At 34.8% G+C, this 24,571-nt stretch overlaps 1 protein-coding gene across 1 annotated transcript in view; it reads right to left on the reverse strand.

Annotated features, from left to right (window-relative positions):
• The window catches only part of LOC111004209 (zinc finger SWIM domain-containing protein 5), a 45,993-nt gene extending 22,642 nt beyond the window's left edge, over window positions 1-23,351 (reverse strand). Inside the window, exon 1 of the mRNA XM_022275123.2 lies at window positions 23,010-23,351. Within this exon, the coding sequence (XP_022130815.2) occupies window positions 23,010-23,307 (298 nt within the window). The 5' untranslated portion in view covers window positions 23,308-23,351. The remainder of the gene's footprint in view (window positions 1-23,009) is intronic.
• Window positions 23,352-24,571: the final 1,220 nt, after the last annotated feature.

Here is a 24,571-nt window from a genome sequence, read left to right on the forward strand (position 1 = left end):
TTGTATTGTAAATAACCAATTGAGTTCGCAAGGCGCTATTGTGTGAATACAATGTAACTATTCTTTCTTCATAATGGTGATTTGTCCGAAATTGAACATTTAGTAGATTCTACTGATACGTAGTGGAAATTAAATTGAATACAGGTAAGATCAAAATATATAGCATGTGGTTTACAAATAGAGCGATTACCAGATTTTATTTCTAATAAAAAAGGCAGCCGTACTGTAGGTCTTAAACACCATAGACATTGTAGGTGCATAGCCATCTTTTAAGGGAAGTTTTATTATTATAAGAGTTTATTGATTCGCCTATTATTTTTCTACTTTTCTAAAATTGCAGAACGCTGTTCACTCATTGATGTTTTTAAGCCCAAATTTCTGAGTCCCCAAACCTTTGTTTCACTTATCAAAACCTTCGTGTTCCAGACGCTAACCACAAAACATTTCAAAGCTAAATAAAAATTAGTATTTAATATTTTTTGATTAAACGCCTTTGACCCTATGTACTATAAATATTACACAATTTGGGACGTACATAGTATAAGTACATATGAAGGTATCTTACAAACACCAGCTCTGTCAACATTTGCTTACAGATACCGCGTCGCTCTTTGTTTTACTCGTATTTACAAAATTCTTAGTGCCGTTGCATTTGTGAGAACTTGTATGAGAATGGCTGAATAACCAGAAATGTATTTGCTAACATTGAGTAACAGGGTGTTACTTGAAATCTAAAGATGCCTTTAAAAGAGAATGTGAGATAAAGTACTAACCTCGTAAACCCGGTAGGTTGGCTGCGTTGGTGGGATGGAGTCTTCAAGAACCTCGAAGCGAAGGGGTTGGAAGTTGGAAGCAAGAATCACGAAATATACTAGAGGAGGCAAAGGCCTATAAGGGGCTGTATAGCCATTGATAATGAAGAAAAGTCAGTTAGGACTCGTCTTAGTTGTAGATAGTAGTGTAAAATATAGGCTAAATATTTCATTTTTTTTTATTTTAATTACCTATTGATCTTTAATTTTTTTTTGAAGTCTTTCACTGTCCGCTTCACAGGAAATTTTATTTTGCGACCGAGCGAACTGTGGCCTGGACTCCAGGTACATTATTCCCTGGGAGATCCTTTCAGTTGTTAAAGAAAGAGCATACTCTTCCCTTAAAACCTGCAAGGCACACACTAAACTAGGATTCTATGAGCGAGGACTGCCATTTTTAAGCTACATAACAGATTCTTGCGAACGCGCCGTCTACGTTAGCTAAAAAATGACTACTGTAGTACTAATAGTATTTAAAGCAACAATTGTACATATAAATCCTGTTTATTAAAAAAATTGTCAGTAATTTTCGCGGCAGAACGAAAATTTAAAAATGGAACAACCTTATCACGCTTAATTTACCTGTCAGTGTCCAAAAGTCAAACAAAACAACGCGTTTCCGTAGGTTTAAATTACTTCCTCTGTATGTTAAGTACTAAATCTCGATACATATCTTTTTGATGATTTAATGTAATCAGGTAATAACTTTCTAGTGATTTTTTTTCACCGCAACAACAATCTTTATAATTTACGTTCGTTATTCGTAATCTAAACAATTCGTATTCTATTGGAATAGTTCCAAACACGCCTACGTTTTTTTTTAAATCTATCGAAAGTATGGCATGAACATTTCTTTGTCCTTGGCGCGACAGACAGTGCCTTGTGCAGAGGCTGTTTTAGCGCCGAGGTATGAATGACTAATTCACGTAATCAATAATGCGTGCCTTTTCCGGACAGAAATCCTCGGAGCATTAAACTTCTGAGCTTCTGGAAGGAGCTGGCTTCGTTAGCCAGGGCTTACGCATAACGGACCAAATAAGTGTCTAAATACCGCTACTGACTCCATATTAGTCATATATAGTCATGTATCGGTACTTTATTATCTTAGCTTTGTACTTTCTTCTTTTAGACAACTAACTAGGCAAGTTTATATATACTAATTTTTACATACATTTATTTTAAATTCAGAATTCTCCAAACAGTATGCTTTAATACACAAATAATAAGCTTAATTTTAAACATAAATAAGGAAGACTTTCCCATCTTAAGTTTAATGACAGTTGACAGATGGAAGCATTAGATGTGTCTCTGAATTTTAGGCTTATTAATCCTCTACTCACTCAGCGCTGGTTTATATTTTAGATGTATATTGTACGTTTACTGTGATATTGCTTTGTGGTAATTATACATAGTCGGTCCCAAAGTTCTGTCATATATGGCAATAAAGATAAAAACAAAAGTACCGATCAGTTTTTAATGAGTGATAAGTATATAAATTGTTTTCTTGTCGTCAACACTGGAGACTTCATTGTACCTATCAATAGTACAGTACACAAAGTTAAGCGTTATATTCAACTTTTGAGCAACTAGAAAAAAGTACTCGGCGAGTGCCCCCAGCAACGCAACGACAGCTATTCGGTTTTCTTTCAATCATCGATCAAACTCCATCATGAAAAATTGCGAAAAGTGATTGTTTTTTGTTTTGAAACAATAGTTAACTATAACGATTCAAAAATAGAATGCAATTTTTTTTTTTAAATCATGTTCGAAATTTAAAAATAATGTGCCAGTGACAGAACTTTGGGATCAACTACGCACAGTTGCCTCGCCGTTAAAACGAAAAATTAAGAATACGATTAAAAATATGCATTGATGGTAGTGAAAGGTGTGTCCAAATATTAATTAATAAAAGTGTAAAGATTAACATTAATTAGTCTAAATATAAGTTCTAGTTCACACGCAAATTTCTTTATGCAAGATAATAAAAAACTAATTTCCTCAATTGGATTTTGAAAGAGTCGGTTAATAATTTACTAGTATCCGCCGTGCCCGCATGCAATTTGCCCATCACGTTTACATAAGCAGTTGGACATCAACATCGTTACATTGAATACATAATTTAAATGGAATATTTTATGGAAGCGAAAAAAATGTTTTAGCACTATTTTGTAAGCGGGTGTTATGAATTAGGTTTCATTAGTCCGAGTCGATTGCCCATACCTCAATCACGGTTCCGCCATTTCATGCAGAATGTTTCGGGTATAATATAAACCTACTAACACTTAGATTTAAGTTATTAAGTAATTAATAACATAGATATGTAATTGTTTTCCGAAATAAACAATTTAATTAAATTAAAAAAATAGTATCTTACACTTTAATTTTTCCTCACTAAGAGATAGCTTTTTATAAGGCCGTTGCATCCCTATTATTAATTGTACTTTTAAAGTGCGTAAAATTTACTGATGAAATGAAGTAAGTGCTCACCTATATTCAGTGTAAACGAGTCTAAATGAACGATTGACAAGCGGCCGCGCAAGATTGCTCATTGCGCTAACGGAGTGTTTTTTGTTGTGTACAGAAAGTAGATAGAAGCAGTATATAGTATTAATAAAACATTTTCTATTTCTGTATCCGTAATTACGAATTCAAATATAAGGATATGGCTCCCTCTTGGTGAGAACCTCCTCCAACCATTTCCAGATGTCTCTAACTGCCAGTCTACCAGTGTTTTCCTATTATTTCTATCAAGTCATCAGGACCCTTTCATTGTTGATTTAATATAGATCTATTGTCTAGGTATCGTGTTAGAAGACCAGCTCATTGCCATGTTAGTTTGTAAACAGTAGTTTAAAATCAGTAGGTATAGTATATACTATATACTATACTACGATATTTTGTTAAACTAATTAATAAATGTGCGGGTTTTGGTAGTCTTAGATCACTAAATATTTTAATTGTTATCAAATAAAAACAGTACAAAGTGCTGTTTCACAATAACGAAAAATCAAAGGGACTTTCAATTCTGCCGCCTCAAAGTTATGTTAAATAATTGAACTAGTTAAAAATATAGTTTAAGTTTAGCATACAAGTTGGAAAACACATTTGAAATTGAAATGAGATGAAATGTGTGTGTGTGTGTCAAAGATGAAACTTCATTTATACCAAGAACCGTGCGCGGATACGTGATAATAAATAACTTTATCACACGAAACAAATAAATCAAAATGTCTACTTTGCGTATTAATGTCACACGAACAATTTAAAAATCACGATCGTATTTAAAATGAAGTGACATTCGCAGAGTCGAGAAATATATCTTTGCTTATATTAACAAAAATTTCCTTGTATGCAAGTACTGACCGTAATTAAAAAGTAAAAACAATTTGTTTGCAGTATTGTCGCAATTTATTTTACTATTATAAACTTTTTAAAATAAAAATAAATAAAATAAATATGTTTATTTTGGAATATAAGATACAGGTATCACTTATTCCATGTCATAAGTTTATAATACATAGCTTTAATCCGGTAAAAAAGTGTTTTCTTTAATTGTGCGTTTATTCTTGTAAAATTTTCTTAATCTTACTTACGATCCTTAATACATCAAGGCCTACCCAATATTTTAACCATCATCACAGGTCTAATTCTCGACTATGAATCGACATATAACAATATAAGGATACTGGCAGTTTGTTTGAAAAATATCAATATTGAGATAATCCTTGTGGGGGAGGCGCCGGCACTCATTGTTATCCAATTAGGTCCGCCCGCGTTAACGCCGCGAATTCAAATTAGGCCGGGGAGAGGTCACTGACCCTTGATCAATCACTGGACCGTGCGTAGGGTCCCATGTGATAAATAAGGGTTATTGATATTGGTTATGGAAACAAAGTTCATATTTATATTAAGCTTAATATTTTTTGTTATAGTAAAAGAATATATAAGAGACACATTTTCAACTTGCAGCGTCATCTATCGAGGCCGATTCAAAACTGTATAGGAATCTTACGTAAACACCGACGTTTTAGGTCATAAAAAATATTTTCTGCCGTCATTTAATTTCGAAAGCCCTGGTCACGAAAACTAGCTGTTAAAAATAAATTCACAGTATAAACAACTGTAAAAATAAATGCACAGACCAATAGCATACAAGTGCCAATGTAATTAGTATCGATTTACAATAAACATAAAAGCAAATTTCCAATGAAACGGCCAGTCATTATCCCGAAATGCCAACAATTTCATAAAACATTTTAACTTCGCTTAGCAAATGGCAGTGCATATTTTCATTTTTATGGACGGGGGCTAGGATTCGATACTTGGCGCACTCAAAATGATGGCACTGCGCATGCGTTCTGCTAACAATGTTAGATGGCCAGTCGGGGGTGGGAGCAGGGTTGCCATCAATAAAATTGACACCAGACATTTGTTTGACAGCCCTGAGTTATTACAATTCATGTCTGGATTTATTTTTAGGTTTCCGTGATAAAGGAGTGGTTTTAGGCTCGGGTATTATGTATATTGTTCCACTAGTGTTGAGGATTCTGCTCTCATAAGCATGGAGCTATGGCCAACCCTATACGAAAGTCATCGCTGAAATTCTATTACGCGTTTTATACGCAGGGCGCTCCTTACTGGGGGGACCATTATAAGTAGAGCCCCCGTGGGGCCGTAACATTTCACGCGTCACATCCAGTTTGTCGTCTATGGGGGGTCCAGGGAGTTGGATGATGTCGTAAAACATTGAAATCTCCGGGACGGCATAAGTTGGACGATTCGTTTCGCGCTGTTTATTTTAAATTACTGCGTGTGTGTCGTGCACATGGCGTCTACTAAGAACGACGTGAAGCGACCGCTAATAAACTTAGCATAATAATAATTATGATATACCACGAATAGTTTGCTATAATAAACTAAACTGTATTGAGGCGCAGTAAATTCAACAAGGAAAATTCAATTTTGATATATCTATTTACTATAATTCATTATGAACTTACGAACTTAGTCATATTAATTTTAGATACGGTAAATCCCATGATATATACCTAAAATTACCCGAAAACCACTGAAATACCAGTCTGCGAAGCACTAATAAAAACTTATGGTTCACACCGGACAGTAATTATTCTATATTAACTGATAATGGATTCAAATAGGATCTTTTTCGGCTACAGATGAAAAATTCAGTGTATTATCTGTGCCATTTCGTCAAGAGTCAAAATATACTTACTATTTCCAATAAATAACTAAAATTATAAACTCATATTTTTGTACAAAAATGCTATGCAGTTAAATTTAGATAACAGTTTTTTATAGCAAAGAAAGATGTATAAAGTATTTAAATTACATAGTAATAATAATATTAAGATACCAAACTTTTTATCTCAGTTTTAATTTCCTATTAATTTCTTTATTTTACATTTCAATAAAAAAAATTAAATTACTTAATCATTCAACCCCAAACCCTTTTTCTATTTGATTTAGCATTCGTCACCTGTAACGATAAGACTTCCTGGTTCAAACCTCGCCAGGTGATGAAACTTAACGGACTTCATTTTTATTTCAAGGCAAATTTATATGACAATTAATTACTACATATTTAATATACGCCGGGAGCGTCCTGCGTTAGAGCATAGGGCCGTTCAAGTAGGTATTACGTAAGCATGTTGACTGCAATTTATCCCTTTTACACCCCCCTAACCCCTCTTTATCTTTTAGACAATCGATAGACAATGTGTAACAGTAAATAATTATTGTTGACGTAATAACCAAATAATGAAATCAAATAACCCCCCTCCCGCCCTCCTATAGTGGTTACGTAATACTTGAACGGTCCCTAAGTGTGACAACCTATAATCTAAAATGAAATCAAAAACATAACTTGTAAAAAAAGCAGTCTCTCAACGCAGTTATACCAGTAAAAAGTTGTGATATCCATAATAATACGTCGATCAATTCATTCATTGTCTATTGCGAGAGCACTGAACACTTGTATTCTAAATTTGAATTTGAGTTTCGGTCTGTCAGTGAGGAAGAGACAAAATTAAGAAATTTGACTAGTTATAATTCTTAAAGTACTAAAATTTTGTGAAATTTAAAATATACCGTGTTTATACAATGCCTGCTTGAGGTGGAAAATGGCCTGATCTGCTTGTAGAAGAGGATAATATGGCCGTCCCGGTTTTTTTTGGTCCAGTTGGCGCCGTGCAGATAGCGGTCAAACTTAGATAGATAGATTAGATAAATAATATAAACCGAATATAACATTAACTATTATATACCACGATTAAATTATAAAACGCTGACATTTTAAATTACTAGATTATTATTACTACGTACAGTTTGTTATCTTTTCTATGAACAAACGTGCTTCAAGTCAAATGATATTCGTGCCACATTGAGCACGGACAGTATTATACAAGCCGAGATAATCTGTACCACAAATAAGGGTCCCACGTTTGGATTAAGGGTTCCGTAGTCTTACTTCGCTTTAATACCCCCAGTTAGTGCCTACAATTACGGAGGTAGAACATAAGTTAGATGTGCTGGCGTATCTGGGTTAACTATATCTCTAAGATGTTATAAAATATATGGTAAAGCAATTGCTTTAAAAAAATGGTCGAATAGGATATACTAGCTATTATTTATATATAGCTATTGAAAAGGAAATATTCAAATATTAAATTAAAACGCCTACTCCAGTAGCATAATTTCATGTGCCGTCTTGTCATACAGTTTTACAGTTCATTCGCCCAAAATGCATTAGTTCCATGCGTGATGATGTTATTATTCAAATGTACTAAGCGTGCGCAGTGAACGTGTGGACCTAGCATATTTCCATATGCATTGATATCATAAAAATCATTTATCTACACATTTCCAGCTGCACGAATATCGAACGGTGCGTTCTACAATCCAGTTATCATTATCACGTTTAAAATAGAACGCACGCGAGCGGAGTAATCGAGTGAAGCTTTTATACCGACCAGTATCGCTTGAGCTCTCGTTTAGTACCGCCATTCCCCCTCAATGGCCCGTTTTATTAGCGGGTGCGGGGGTGACTACGGCTCCGGGTTAGTGCTTTGTTGCCCTGAGGCATGCTTATGTGGATGGACAGATAAGCAATGGCATCCCTACTCGAAAACTTGTTTGATAACTGGGTGTTGTCTGGATTTGGGTGGCGCCTAAAAATTGCTTGGCGTGGGTAGAAGTGTGATAAAATTATGGACGTGTTCTACTTTGTTTAATTCGAATTATCTTACTATTGCAAACTAAGTTACTGAAGGAGATTAAGTTTATTCTAGAATATTGTATTTTTCGGAGTTGTATGCATAATTAATTAGTACGACTAAGTTAGTATAATGTAATTCGTAACTCAAATGTTATACCAACAAACAAGTGAGCCAACACAAAATTAATTCAAATCCTTAAGACGTCTCAGCCGTCCCACTCCGAATGTTGACTAATCTTCTAAGACCCGTCCAGAACATTAGGACTGCCGACCGTCCCAATATACAAAATGCATACCGTCGAACATAAATTCTAGCTCTAATACAAACGAGTCAAGACTCAAGGGAGCTCGTACCAGAGATCGATATCAAGAGGCAGCGCGCCAATGTAAGCTCCCCTCGTCCAATATCGTAGACCTCTGCCATTTAAAGCGTATTACTCAATAACTGCAGATTTAGTACACGGGGAGGTGCCAAGGGGTCTTGTTAAATTGGACGCTCTCGTTTGTAACGACAGAACGCAACGCATCTGTGCTTTTTACATTTAAATGTGTAATTTTGTGAGGGTCGGTTAAATGCAAGTGCAACGTAACAGCATTGACGACTGTTTTGATACAGAAGCTTTGATAATATAAATTAAAATTATTCGTTTGCATATAAAAAAGCGTTATATTAGTCGGACTACGTATAATTTTTACAGAGATCGATATATTTCTTATACCTTTTTCCAAATCTCGGACTAGCTTTAAGCTCCAATTAAGATTGCAACATCACATACCTGAAACAAAGAGAAATGGTAAATATTAAAGAGAAAGAAAAATTACTTTCTTCATATACATAAGTACATCTAAAATAAATGGGACACCCCTTCAAGTGGCACTTCCTTGATCCTTAGGAGCAGAGTGAAGTGGCGGCCATTCGTTTGATCATCCTAGCCAGATGTGTGAGAATTTGATAAGAGATAACACTTCTAGTCTTCATTAGACTACAAGAAACAGCAGCACATGGCAATTATGTCATCCACTTAACGAAAACGCTTACCAAGCAAAAATAATTACTGTTCAGTAATTAATTGCCTCTAATAAATTCTCACAAATCTGTTAAAAAATTATAAAACAATGGAATTTAAAACAAATAATCCATTCCGAAAAGAAATAATCCGAGTCATGATTGGCATCCAATGACTATCCAGAAATGGTCTAACGAATTTATTCATTGAGTCTCAAAATTGGGTTTTGTCTGCCTTAAGGGATTAGGAGATAAGGCTGATTAATAATTTTGTAACTCTTTCTCTTATGAATAAAGCTCAAAACTGCTTAAACGCTTTGAGATCGATTCTTATTATAATCAGTTAATTTCAATTTCTTTCTGACGTATTAAGCAGATGCTTCATCTGATAGAGCGCTCACTCATCATTACTCGCAATTAATATGATAAAATAATTATGAATTCAAACAAAAAAGCAATGAATATATGCCTTATACATGTATCTTACAATCTAGCGATGAAGACGAATTTTAAAACCGATACATTCGGACTTTAACATCTTGATAAACCAAGAACAAGTAAGAAACGCCATTGCGACAAGCTTAAAATACCTAGAAATAAATTTATAACAAAAACTAAAGATGAAATTTGTATTGAACTTGAAATAGTTTCACATTTACTTTCATAGTTATGTATATTCTTATCAAAACATTCATTTTATTAACGTCCGGGTATTGCCGGATAGAAACAGGTATGATACAATAGAAGTCTCTCGTCACGGATATAACCGGTAACCGGTTATGATAATGTTGATACATTGACCGATCTGTTTATTATCAATTGTCGTACTGCGTGAACTGATGGCACAGACGTATCTGCTATAACTACTTGATTACTAATGCCCATCTTTTACAGAGTAATCAGATAAGTTTTTATCTTTTACAAATCCTGGGTATTTGTCTCTTTCTTTAATAAGTGTTGTGTAAAATTTTGCATGCTAGATGTTCGTAGAACATGTGTAAACACGAGATACCGAGTTTTTGTTCGAGCAGGTAAAATTACAAAAAGCTCTACAAAACTCCTTTCTCTATGGGGGTCTGTATACTGCTATTGAATTTACTACTTTAAAAACTTTAGCTTAAGAATGAGTTTTGTTTGTTGGGGATTATCTTCGCTTGGGTCTGATGACACGTGAGGGATTTTATCGTTCGTTTTTTAGTTGCAGTTAATTAGTGATTTTCGATTCAATCCTAAGCTTCGAGGGGGATAAAGGCTATGGTTAAGATGTCATGTCTAATTTCTAAAGGATCTGATATATGAACTTCCTTGGAAGAAAAATACTCAGAGCATTATTAATTTAAATTCCTTCACTGTAACGGCAATAAGAACAGTAGTGTAAATGATAATCAGTAGGCGATTGCAACAAAAACAAATGCAAATGCCAATGTTAAAACAGTATTTAAAAAATGAAGCTATAAATGTAACAAAGTAATTATTGGCACGACTTTAATTTGCCTGATCACGTTAACTCATTATAGACTACATACTATTAACACTAATTATGAAAAACAGCAAATGCATTTGCTAAAGACTAGATAACCTACAAAGAACATATGTTGTAATCTTGACATGGCATTCAATTTTCGTAAGACCCCTTTTTAAATATGAACCAACAAGTATAAGAAATTGTATTTATAAACGATACTCGGTAAGAAAAATCGTAATACATCTAATAATAATATTTGATTCGAATTACCTTATAAAAACTAGACATCTGCTAATATTGAAGGAATCAGGTTAAGCATCAAGTTTTATCTCCCTTCGTATTAAGTTTCGGGTGTTAACCCGCCAGAACCGAGGGGGTGGGTACACCTAGGTCATATTTAATATCATCTATCAAATAGGTTTCGTACCACCTACTGCAATATGCCAACAGACTTTGGCATCTAGCTAAATACTGTTCTCAATTGTTGATCAAAGTTATAAGATTATGTAGAACAAATTTAATACATATATAGAAATTTCTCGTGAAATCCATTATTTTGGAAAAGTCGACCCAATGGTTTAAAATGGACAACTCAAAGTGGCCAGTTCAAAATATAACTTCAACAAAACCGCAGGATTAAAATATTCTATTGTTTAACATTGTAGGAGTTGGTCAGAATAACTGAACGTTAACCATAATGTCTGTGGTTGAAATATGATTCCGGACGCTTGACTTCAAACATAATACGGTTAGCTTAAGGGACTTTTAAGGAAACCTAACAGACAGTTAACCTTACAAATACATGAATCATAATTATAGATATATGTAATATGTATTATCAATGTTGTGTGTACCATACATGGCTCTACTACATGGCTCTACAGATGTTGACAAAGTGCTTATGGGAAATGAAATAAAGCCAGCAGAGGTGGAAGTGATCAATTACGTTGCTAGGTTAAGTTCAGATAATAATCTAGGTCAATTCAGTTTCCGTTCGAATTTTAAAGTGCAGTTTACATTAAAAAGTCCTTGCATATTCTTGTTTTTTGAGAAAGTTATCGCCTATAGCAAACTTGTTTTCTACATTGGAAGTTGATTGGAATAAATGCGTCGACATTAAGGGAGGTAACGGGGCAATTTGTTTGATTATTGATACAAGTTATTGCCCAAAATTACAGATGATTGTTGCAGTGCGTTTTGGGACTCTCTGACCCCCGGCTATTATATATTTGTTATTTCATGTGGTATAACAGGTTATTTCAAACAATAGCTTTAACATGGCGGCCTCGCAATTTTATGCTTCTTGATTTTCAGCACACGTCTAATTTTGGCGTCTAGCAATTATGTCAGAACAAAAACACGTATTTGTAATATGTATTTTTTGCTTATCTGGTTCAAAAATCTCAAGTATTTTTGTACGTCAATTACATCCGTAGAACAAAAATAGCAGGGAATAGGTGTGAACGATTGTCTTCCGGTTAGATTGACCTGCGCTTGCTCACTAAACGCTTACATCTAATAAATAACATAATATTAGTATGTTCGTGTTAGTTCCGCAGTCAGCTGCAGGTTTTGTTAGACCCTAAGTTATAAAAATAATTATGGTTGTAAAGCATATGTAAAACAAAGAGGAATAAAGGTGTTTTCATATCTAATTTACTCATGTCGTGATCATTTTGCTTTTGCCAGTAAAAAGAATCCTTAATGTGCAGCAATTTTAGCAAATATTTGAAAAAGAATGATAGAATCGGTAAAAATGATGTAGATATCTTTAATGGTGTTTATTTCAACGGAGTTACAAACGAATAAGTAAAACCTTATAAAGTACATTGTTATAGAATTTTTTCATACTGTTCTGTGAAGCAATACGAAAGTGTCCACATTTAAGCAAAACGTGACAGAACGCAGCCATCTTGGAACACATTGTCGAAGCCAGTAATTGTTAAGGCATTACAATGTAAGACCGCGTACACAAAAACGCGTTGAGTTTGTCAAACTTTTTATTTGTCGTCTTTCCTGAATAACATTTCTGGCAAAATTATAATTAGTTTCTCTCCCGTTTGAAGAACTTTCGCCACAGCTAAATACAATTAATGAACGCCATAATTTCTTTTATTATTTATGTTTAATAAATGTTCTGTTTGACATTTTTTTATATTGAAAGAATTTACTGGGTAAGTATTATTACATTATAATAATAATAAATCATCTATTGCAAGAAAGTGGTACATTTATAACGATCAATTATAAAAATCCACTCAATCATGCAATGCATGCATGCAAATGATACATTAGTTATCATTAAGTCATATAATAAAAACATCGGTCATAATAATAAGTCAAGCTATTTATAATTAATTGTTGCCAAACATTTAGGCCAAATATTCGCCCAAGCTATAAAAGCACCTTGACTTTAAAAACCTAATCACCTTCCCCTTGAAAACATTACATTGCAGCGATCTAAAACTTCTAGAAAGGTGATTAAAGATTCTTATAGCCATTTTTGTATGTATCTTAAACAATGCTCTATGGGAGTATTTAAAATAAAAGCGCCAGGCAGGGGTTAATGGGTCAGGGAGCATATGAGAATTTGGTCCATCTAGCGTGGTTTGCAAGTCCGTTAGCGACCTTAAGAACAGTTGTACGCTTATCTCTTGTAGGCTCTTAAGGGCCTAAAGGGCGTAAAGAGTTGAAAATACATGGAATGGCAGCTGGCTCCATAAAGTAGTGGCGCGCGACAAGAAGCGTCTTAACGACTACGTGGAAGGATTGGAATGTTGCATTTTGTCTTGACGTCAGCGTATGAAACGGCTTAAAGATTCACATGTATGTAATTGTCTTCTTGGTCAAACCATCGTTGTTTTTATAATCTAATCAATCAAATATATGCCATATGATATTACACACAAAAAAGGGTGTTAACCTTAACGTTTGGGCCTCAGCTATCTGTAAGTAATGGGCAAATGATCCTTCTGTCGCCACCATCGACTTTTTGGGTCTAAGGCATGCCTGCCTCCTTAGAATATTTTCGTTCACCGTACACAGACCGTTCGAACCAATATCAAACACGGTTTCTCTAAATCCTTAAAAGGTCCTATGATAACCAAAATTTGACTAAAGCGATGGAAATTAGGTCATTAATACGCGACAGTCTAAATAAAACATTCGTATGCGTAAATATATCGTTGTCAACATCTCTTGAGCTTTTTCTGTGGAATCTCGAAATAAAGAAAGGGAACATGAAAAGTTTTGAAGCATGATCAACAGCGTTTTTAGGAAACTTTAGATATGGTCACGAAGTGTAACCGAATTGTTTATCAACGTTTGGTAACACCTTTTCTGGCAATCATAATGGTATCGAACAGAACTGGGCCGAGACTATCGACTTTGATAATAAACGATTATTTGCGTAACACCGTTCAATATAACCTCATTTTGTATTTGGATCAACTTAAGTGTCGTTTAGCTTTATAGATTCATAACTGTAGCTTGCTTTACGAGAAATCATGCTGTTAGTGTTAGTGTCGCCAAAAGAATTTATTTATTTTCAAAATCTTGCCAACGCTCGGTACATATGTACAGTCTCGATGGAGTTTGTGTAACAGAATAATTATTGTGGGATATAAGAATGTGAATTCTCGTTCTATACAAATTAAATGAACATCTCACTTACTACATAGGAATTCTCCATAATCTAAATCGAGATTGGTTTGATATTGTGCTCGAATAAACTACAATTTCTTTACAATTTCCGTGTATGCATAAAAAGCATCACATACCATAAAAGCCATTACTCGAGAGGTACATTGATTGATATTTGATAGCAGATACCATTTGCATTACCTTTTATAATGTCACTATTAATCATAAAAGACTTATCTACTATCGTAATATTTCCTTTATGATTCAAGAGTAGTTGTCATCATTTTATAGAACGCAATATTTTTAATATTTAAACAAAAGACACACGGTCGTGTTTTGTTTAATTTGTCGACCGCAGCGGCGGATCGTGTCGCGTATCTGTGGGTCGGATTCTATTGATCAAGCGAAACGCACCGTTTGGCATTTCGTTTACGTCACTCTATGACTCGAATAGACAATTGTCATTATTGACCAATCACAATCGAGTGTTTTAACGTCATGTGAGTGGAATGAGAAGTCTTTAAATCTAAGTTTCTAAATATGAAGTTTTTATATTACATTTTAATATAGGTGTATTTGTAAAAAGGATTCACAAAAAACTCGATAATCATGTAATTCGTGTTTCACATTGTAAGTTTGTAGTCATTATTTTTCCATTATTAAATATAAAACAACTGAATTAAATAAAATTATTTATTAGGAATATTATCTTAATAAAAAATCTAAGGAGTCCTTAAGGGTTCACTCATATTCACAAATAGCCTACACAAAACGTATTCAACAATAGACTGGCTGTCAGACCGGCACTATCATTATAAATGACAATAACTAATGGTTCTGATCTACACTACAAAACCGCTGTGTCTTCGGTGTGATGGATGTCCATAGCTATTCGAACATATACTTAAGGTTAATGATTCAGTTTAATTGATGCTCAGATTTTTATTTTGCCTTTAAGCTGACGAATTGACCAACAAATTAGATATAATCTGTATCAAATATTATCTATGGTATAGTATATTTATATTTGAAATACTGAATGTGTAGAATGGCGCCAATTAGATATTCATACGTAAACGTAATTGTCTTCAGTAAAATATCGAAAATTGGTAAATCCGAAGCTTTCAATACGCCATGTGGCAACGCATTTAGTAAGTTTATCTAGAGGCGTATGTGTCATTTTATCAGACATCGAACGAGCACCTGCATTTTAATTATTAAATGGACCAAGCTCAGCACCAACTAAGCCACTCATTAAGCTCATTTAAATTTAAAACTAAATATGAATTAAAAAAAAATCTGAATTGGACAATTAGAATTAAATGACCAATAATAATATTGTGCAAAAACAAATACAATCTTATTCATCAGATAAATAAATACATAGTTTCCAAAACACAACATAGCCGTCGGAAAGAATGAGCAAATTTCTGGAATTTCTACATAAACAGCGTAATAATCCTTGCAACACCAAATATAGATGACCAACTACGGCCACTTAACCACAACAGTCGGCCATTCTATTCACATCCGTGAAAAACCATGTGCCGATACAATCGCGATTCATAGCAACAAAGATACACTAAGCAAACGGACATACAGACACGCTGAATGAGCCTTTTACAGTACCGGTACAAAAACCGCTCTGTCACGCGACCTCGTCCTGCAATCCAAAATATCTTGACCCCTTTATTTGACTCGGCATCCCTGTTCTTGTCTGATTTCGCACCCAATTTACGGGCTGACGGAGGCCACCGAAACTGGTTAGATTTACAAAGACACGTTGTAAGTACTGAGAATCTTGTTCAAGCTAAAAGCAAACCTCTGTGGTGGTAACAAGAATTCATTTAGGTCAATTGAATATTACTATTCAGCGTTGAAGGCGAACAAGGTACTGAAGAGGCAATCGTAGACCATTCGATGGAAGCATTGTTTGGGAGTACATGGAAATAAAACACAAATAGTACTAAGTTTAAACAGATGCGCAATTCACAGTTTAATATCATACTTACAGATGCCTCATACAAAATGAATTCCTTTGAATTTGTTCTGCTAATAATATAAGTCTTGATGTGTTTGTATAGCGTGTTATGTGAGGTTAATTCTATATAAATAATATTCATCACCTCAACGATTGACAATGCACAACAAAGGGCTTGTTGAGACTGTTGGCCGCACTATCCACTTCTGTTGTTTTAACCTTGCTCTTTGTGGAACCTGAGCTCCAAAACGCTTAGACTTAGGGGTGTTCAAAAATGGAACGTATTAACGTAACGAACTTAAAACACACGGGTCGGACTTAGAATCTTACACTTGTATCTAAAGTGGGCGGTACTCATTTCTGTGACCTGCCTGCTCGTTTCTTCCATAATTTTTATCTATGCGCAGAGGTCTCGCGTTTCGGACGTAGCGCGATGATTTAAACTTGCTCGATAAATAAACACCAAAAGAATTTTCAATACGAACCAATAATTCTAAACACTCCTATCCTAAAACAACATTTCTAACTAACGTTCGAACCCACTAACAAACGGTGTAAGGAAAAAATTACGTTCTGAAGATTAGCATTTTTATGTTTTCTTGTACAACAAACTTAATTCAGGAAGAATTAAGTATAAAGTTAAAATAAACCTTGGTAAATAGCTGTTTACACGAAAATCCAATTATATGCACCCTGTCTCAGGGGCAAATAAACTTTATTATTATTAAAAATATATATAAAACGATAATCCAGAATTGATGTTTGATATATATTGACTTCTTAATTAAAGAGATAAATTTTACTTCCAAGGCTCTATGATTATCGTAACAAAGCTAATTTGATTTAAATATCATTGCTATTAAGCCGTTTTAGTGTAGCTAAAGTTACTAATTAAATAAGCCAGTGTATATTATAAATTAGCAAGTGATGATATGCCGTGGGAAGGGAAAACAAATGGTAATAAATGCTGACACATTGATGTAGAATCTACTGCCTACACGCCGACATAAATTAAAATATCAATAACGTCTAGTCTTACATGTATCCGCATTAAAACGATTTAATAAAGAATCAGTCTCGGAAGAGGTTTGTATGTCTCTTTCGTAGCGAGTATTTTTCAAACTATTACCTACCGAAGTTTATCAGCTTTCTAAAGCCTTTAAAATTCATGCTATGAGCGTTTAGTCAACTAAGTATAATTCGATTCGATAATCAAGAGGTTTTTTGGATTTTTCCAGTTATTTTCGAAGTGTACGGAAATTATAAAATAATGTGTTCTGCGGTATTTCGGTCATAGCACGATGTTCTATAGCCTAAATCTTTCATCGGTAAATAAACTATTAAATTCAAAAAGAACATTTTATATTACACACATGATACAGTGTACTTTCAAGTAGATGATGTCTTCTATAAAACCGTACTATATCAATATACCATTGTCAATAATTTCCATATTGTACTCGATTAAGGATTATTATTGGTATTTTTTCCATCGTAATTAATAACGTACGGAAGTCTAACTGTGAAAGAATTTTTGCAATCAGTCCTGAAATTTTGGAGCATATTAAATGCAAACAATCAAATCTATCCTCTTTACAACATTAGTGTAGATATGTACATATTAAACATGAATTCGAATCCTTCTCGACGCGTACAGAACTTGAATTTAAGATGCAAATAGCTGCTATGTCAAGTCTATTTGTTTAATGAATCGATTAGTTGACAATTGATATGCTTTATTTAAAGCAAATATTTAGAAACACTCCACCGAAGGCCGGTTTATTCGATAAATATTTAATTTGATGACATCAACGCCTAGTACATTGGCTTTTATGAACTCGTTCTATGAACACTGTCTTAGCATAGGTAAAGAAATTTAAACGGAAGATTAAAAAAGGATAAGGTTATATATATTTTAAAATCATCAGAAAGTACTGACTGGCAATAATAATTTATTTATTTTTATTTTAAGCCAGAACAGTAAAGTACTTATGTCTCTTTTCATTACAGCGTAAACGCAATTTGATAGATAGAGAACGATAATTTGAATGACATTTCCTGTTTTTAAAATGGGAGGCAAATGGACATTTGATTTCAGTCAGCAAATGTGGAATATAAATGAAGCCATCGAAGGGTCATCTTAGGTTAATCAATTATTGGTTGAGGGGGTGAGAGGTGGCAGGTCAACAATTAGCTCCAATCAGACGCAGGAAGATAGAATTAACTTAGACAGCTTTGACCTGTACTAATTAATGTTTTATTTTTAGAAACGAGTATATTCAATTACTAATGCAATTAAAGTCATAGAAAACGAAAAGTGTATCTCAAAAGAGCCACATAAAGTGTATCTCAGAAGATACATACATACTGTGCCCTGCGGTTTCCAATAAATTCTGGATAGGGGCGTCCTAATCGTGTGGTTTATATATACTTTACGACCTATTCTCACACCTACATTATATACATAAAAAATCACTAGTTGCCTGGAAGCGATCGTTCGAAAGAGATAAGGCCGCTTGCTCTCCTTTTTATTTAATTGCAATTGTACTATGTTTCAGTATACATGTAACGAAGTGTCAATAAATAAATTATTCTTTGTAGGTAAAGTTTAATGTTTTAAATACACAAAATCGCAGTTACAAGGTATATTGACAGAGTTTTTTAATGTTTATATACAATCTAAACATAGCAAAATATGTATTTGGAAGAAATCAAAAAATAAGACGAAGACGGCAATAAATTAAAATACATCAAACAATATAACGTACTTGCATTTAAGCCTAAATTCATACACAATTGTTTTCTTAGAATAATTGTTTAATTATGGGAAAATGTCAATGTATGCATCCGAATAAACCATACCAGAGAGGTAAGATACGAAAACATGTAACCAAATGTTCTATTGAAAATTAAACCTTGTTCCATTGATATAAGGATGTATTTTAAATACAAAAATCTGGAAGGAAATATACCAAATATATATTGTTTTTTAATTAAACTTTTACGAGTTTACTTCAGAACGATGACGCAGTTGTAGCTCTATTGAGAAGACATCTTTGCCCTCTCTATTCATTAACTCTCTAACACTGTGACGTAGGTATTCAAAATGACCGGAATATTTGGGAGAGTAGGCGCAAGCGCATATTTCTTGTTTTATTTCGTCCCAATTCAATTTTACTGTTTGATTTTTAAAATTTTCCTCCTGTTAAAGTAAGATCTTTTAAGAATGCATTAAAAATAAATAACATTCATAAATTAATTTATCCCAACACGGAAATTACTAGAATCAGCAATGATAACTTATAATTTGGAACTGTCAGATAGAGTTGTAGCGAATTGGTGATTCATAAACAAATACATCAAGGGTCAAGGCGTTTGATTCGAGAGTGTTTTTCATTGTACACTAATCATAATGTACAATCATTATTTACTTGTGACGGTACATATATACTTCTGACCAAATATAAGTTTGCAATATAATGTGGAACACAAATATTTGATATACAATATGGTTGCAATTTTCCATTTTGTCAGACAATGTATCAAATAACCAAGATTCATACAAATATTCTTCAGCCTTTCACGTAAATTACCTTTATTATAAAGCTGTTTCTTTGAAATTATAATAATAAAACTTAGTGGACTAAACCTTCATAATCTTATAGCTTAGTTAATCTGTTATCAGAATAAGAAATTTAACTATTCCAAGCACATACTCCCCAAGAAACTTGTCGAGATATCAAAGATCACGGATGAATCATGGCGGCTTGGGTAATAAAACGTTTTGAAAAACCTTCTGAGAAACGCGTTATGAGAATTATTTTAATCATCAGACGGCTGGGAATTAAACTAGGTGTCAAAGCGTGTTCCTAAAGTTTTTAAAATGTCCTATGGGTCCGACCAGTAAATGCCAAAAAGAATAATACCATTGTATGTAATATTTTTCTGACGTGTCACTTGAAATTAAATACGAAAGCATTTTTTTATGGAATCTAACTGTTGGCCTGAAGGCCTTCACACCTCAGGCGTCTTCTGCGAGACTCGAAACTCGGCTTAGGTGTGGGCAGACCACTGGAGTGAGCAAAAGCGTAAACGACGCCTTCCCAGGTAAAGGCTGTTTTTCTACCCTAATTTGACTTTACTTTGCCGCAAAGGCAGCTTTTAATTTGATTTGTTATATTGGATCCCCAGTTAGATATTCTACTCACGTTAAACCTTCTACGGGTCTTTCTTGTCTGGGGTAATAGTTGACGCTTATACGCTGCGACGGGTTGGGATGGTGGATTAGGTGAAATGGCGTGGGGACGCCAACTTCATCCATTGGGATATGGAGACACATTGACTTGTGTTCGCTCTTTAATATTATGTAAGCTTATGGTAAATTTCCACTTCCAAATTCAGTATACCAGTAATTAGTAAAGCCATTTTTTGACAGTCAAATGGGCTCATTAATATCCTTTCAAAAATAGATATAGAAGTCACTGATGTTATTTTGCGGAACAAAGGGATCGTAATGGCGCGTCTAACAAATTAAAATGACAGCATAGGATCGAGATATTTTGATTGATAACTTGAGATGAAAAGCTAATGTGAACCAAGCAGCGATTGTAATTGCGACGCGATAAATTCCAGTTGTATTTTATTGTGTTGTAGGCTTGAAACACGAATGATAAAAAATATAATACTTGCAAGATACCGATAACACATGCAAAAGTATCGATCCACTGGTTTCGAGTTAAAAATTCATAAGAAACCCACTGCAGTTAGTAGGAATATTAAATAAAAACCATAGTTTATTCAATAGAGCCGGCATTATGGAGTGCTTAAATTTTTAAAAGCCACCTACGCTTTCCCAGAAGCTATATGGCTTGGTTAAAACAGAATACTAAGTAGTCTTTATTATATGACGAAATGTCGATTTCGGTTTAGAACAGTCATACGAATCTTATGCATTGAAAGAATTACACACATTTTTAGTAAAAAATAATTTCGGTTCACCCGGAGTCAACACTGCTTTTTGCTTTCATTATCTAACTGATCGGCATTAAATTCATTAGATTGATTATTATAAATAAAATTAGAAAATTAAATGAACGACTAGTAAAACCATTGTTTTAATAAAACGGGCAAGACGCATTGCCAGAGGGCTTTTTCTTGAAGGACTCTAACTTGTAATGCTACGGAATGGGTTCAGCTGGTTCCACATAGTGGTGCGCGGAGAAAACTGTCTTAAAACGGTCAGTTGTGGAACGAGGTGATATTGTGCGGTGGTACGTAAGTAATTCAACTGCAGGTAGGTGGACAATCTCCGAGGTCAACTGGGTGGTAGATGCAGTTAATTTATTACAAAAACGAATGAAACTTACCAAAATAATAATGAATCATGACACATGTCAAACATATTTTGAATAGCTCTTACAACACTACAAATTCGGTTCCCATAGAAATCGAATAAAATTAAAGCCAATAGATGGCGCTTGCAATTCGTGGAAATTATTGTACTAGGTTAGGTAATTGTACTTATACTATTGATCCTAAGCGTAATACATTACATCGCCTTCTCCGATTTGATTTTAAACCGGTTCGTGATATAAATACATGCATAGATTTGAATTACTTGTGTTGCATATTTCAATGACATTTGCATGATAAAATTGCAACGCGTATAAAACTTGGATCGACCCAACTTCGATATTGCATTCTTTATCGTTCTTTTATTCACGAATCTGGCATTTCTTGTTTCGTAACCAGTTCCTCTAATGATGCCAGCAAGTTGCTTTTAATATAGTCAGGGTTTGGGTACAAAATGTTGGTATTCTGTTCCAATAATGGCTTTGAGACATGTTCCATTATACTTTGACCTATTTCGACCTATAGTGTACAGGAAATTCAGGTTTCGCAATGTTGCAGTTGAATTTGATCTTAGTCTGTACCCTCAATAAATTGGACCAATTAAAATTGCTTCGTTTTTATAATATGCAAAATGATACTGCAACAATTTAATAAAAACCAACCATCATCAAGCGTAGGAAATATTCGCCTGATTCATACTTTGTTGCTTCATTAAGTGGGTGGATCCACTTAGATCGAAGGTAAGATAGGAGATTGTGGGAATCATACATAGGTATCGTAATTTATCGAGTAGATTACCAATTTAGGCCGCAATACGTTCGTGTCGAAATCACAATGGATGTAACTATTTTTAGGTCGCGTGTTCCATAAATTTTATCACATTTCTCGAGCGCATTAAGACCAAATGCGGCGTTGTGACCGCTGCCCGACCTCATAAGACCACAAACGAGCAGCAATCATCTCGTGAGATAAGCGTAAATGAATATGAAACGTCCTCCCACGCCCGAAATAATAACTCGAACTCGCTCGACCCCATGCACATAAAACAGGCAATTAATATGGTTTATTCGCATCCGTCTGCGGGACACGGCTCAGCTCTCATGAGCCTACGTGGACCGCAAACTAAAGCCGGTTGTATAATTCCCTATATAACGGGACATCCAGTTATGGTAATGTTAGCCGAATTTCACGAGAACGACGCAGTTAGTAGTTTCGAAAGTAGACATTCTGATCGCACCCAAATTTGTGTAAATACGACGCAATATGACCAACACTCGCACTGATTAATACTATTCCAACTTCCTTCTACACCGAACTTATTATTACGCTTTAACCAGTTTTGTGGTTCAGTTGTTCCTAAACATACTGGATTTCGATGGCCTTTTCCGAAGCCCTAATCTTGACGCATGAATAATTTCCGAGAGCTATCGATCGCACACGTCGAGGTTTTTATTTATACGGCGCGGGTGGGCGAGGCGCGTATTAGTAAACAGGCGCAGGCGCGGTTTGACACTCACCGACTTGGAGGACGTTCTCGACACAGCCGGCTTCCAGCAGCTTGAGACCGCGGCAGAAGGCGATGTTCCTGTGGTCGTCAGGTGGAGCACGGGCCAGCGAGGAATACATGCAGATGTCCCGCTCGTCCCTGGGAAAGGACCAGTAGACGACGCGGCGTTGCACAGGTTCCGGTATACGTTCATAGCGCTCTTCGATGCGCTGAAAGGGTATAGAGGCGGCGACTATCTTCGCGGTTATATCGAGAAGGGTCGCTGGGGCGCGCGGCCGGCAGCACGCGCGCGGCGCACACGTAGACATGGCGCTTGCTCGGCCGCCCAGCGCGGACTGACGCCCTCCGATCCCCGCGCCTTGCTTCGCCCGCACGCCTCACCCCCGGGGGATGTACGCCCCGGATCGACAATGCAATAAATTATTCATTTGACAGCCATAATGTGTCATATATTATTAAAAAGTTGGTGTTTTCTGCTAGTATACTGGGTATCGGTTTTCATCGAATATGATAAGAACTAGACATAATCTTTGTGCCTACATAATTTATGAATGTTGCTACTCTATAACTTTATTATTCAGGTAGGGGTTTAGACTCACTGTGTAAAAGGTTACTTGCTTGAGTCGACTTTACTTTATATAATTGTATAGTAATAAATACTTGCAATTTACAAAAAACGTATGAAACATAACATACATAGGAAGGGAATTCTGCAACTAGATATCTTTACTATGTACGATATGGTAAACAAACTTAAGTTTACCAAGATTTACCCTACAAATATCCATTTGTGATTATGAAAACCTGGAAAACAAAACCTTACCTTTAATTATTTTTAAATATTAATCCCTATCAAATTTTTTATGTACAAAAGTCATCACGACATCTTAAACAATATCTACAATGTTAAATATAAGAACAGAATATTTCCAACGTGTTTAAATTTATAAACAATTAACATCATGAGTTAATATTTTGTAGTAATCAATTTAAATAGCGTATCCATTTTAGCCGTAGCTCCTCGCATTACGAACGAAGGGGAAAGGTGGGGGTGACATTAACAGCTGATGGCTGCGGGTGGGAGGGGTGACGACGTCAGGTGCCCAACAACTCAGCTGAGATTTGTAGAGCAGCGCTTAAGCTGCTGACATGGTTATTACGTACAATGACCTTTTATTTGTTTATAACTTTTCATATCACCAATTAAAGTGGTCTTTTATACATTTCCTGTTAGTGTATAGAAATTCTCATCTAGGAAAAAAAGGTCGATCAGAAATATCGATCATGACAACACATACTTTAAGTGATATTGTTTCCTTAAAATAAAATGGTATGTTAAATAGTACATATTATCAAGAATATTTACAATTTTTATATAAATTTATAGACTTCCTAATAATAACTCGTAATTCATCCGTAATATTATGGTTTTTATCTTCCGTTTTCCTTATCTAATGCTAATGACGCGATGAAGCGCTGTAATTAACACATAAGGCGTAATGGGAATGACCTTCATTAAGTGAATTACTATCACATAAAGCGCGGCAGCTGCTAACTTGGCTGAAATGTACA

This window comes from Pieris rapae, chromosome 13 (genome assembly GCF_905147795.1).
Source record: "Pieris rapae chromosome 13, ilPieRapa1.1, whole genome shotgun sequence".
NCBI lineage: Eukaryota > Metazoa > Arthropoda > Insecta > Lepidoptera > Pieridae > Pieris > Pieris rapae.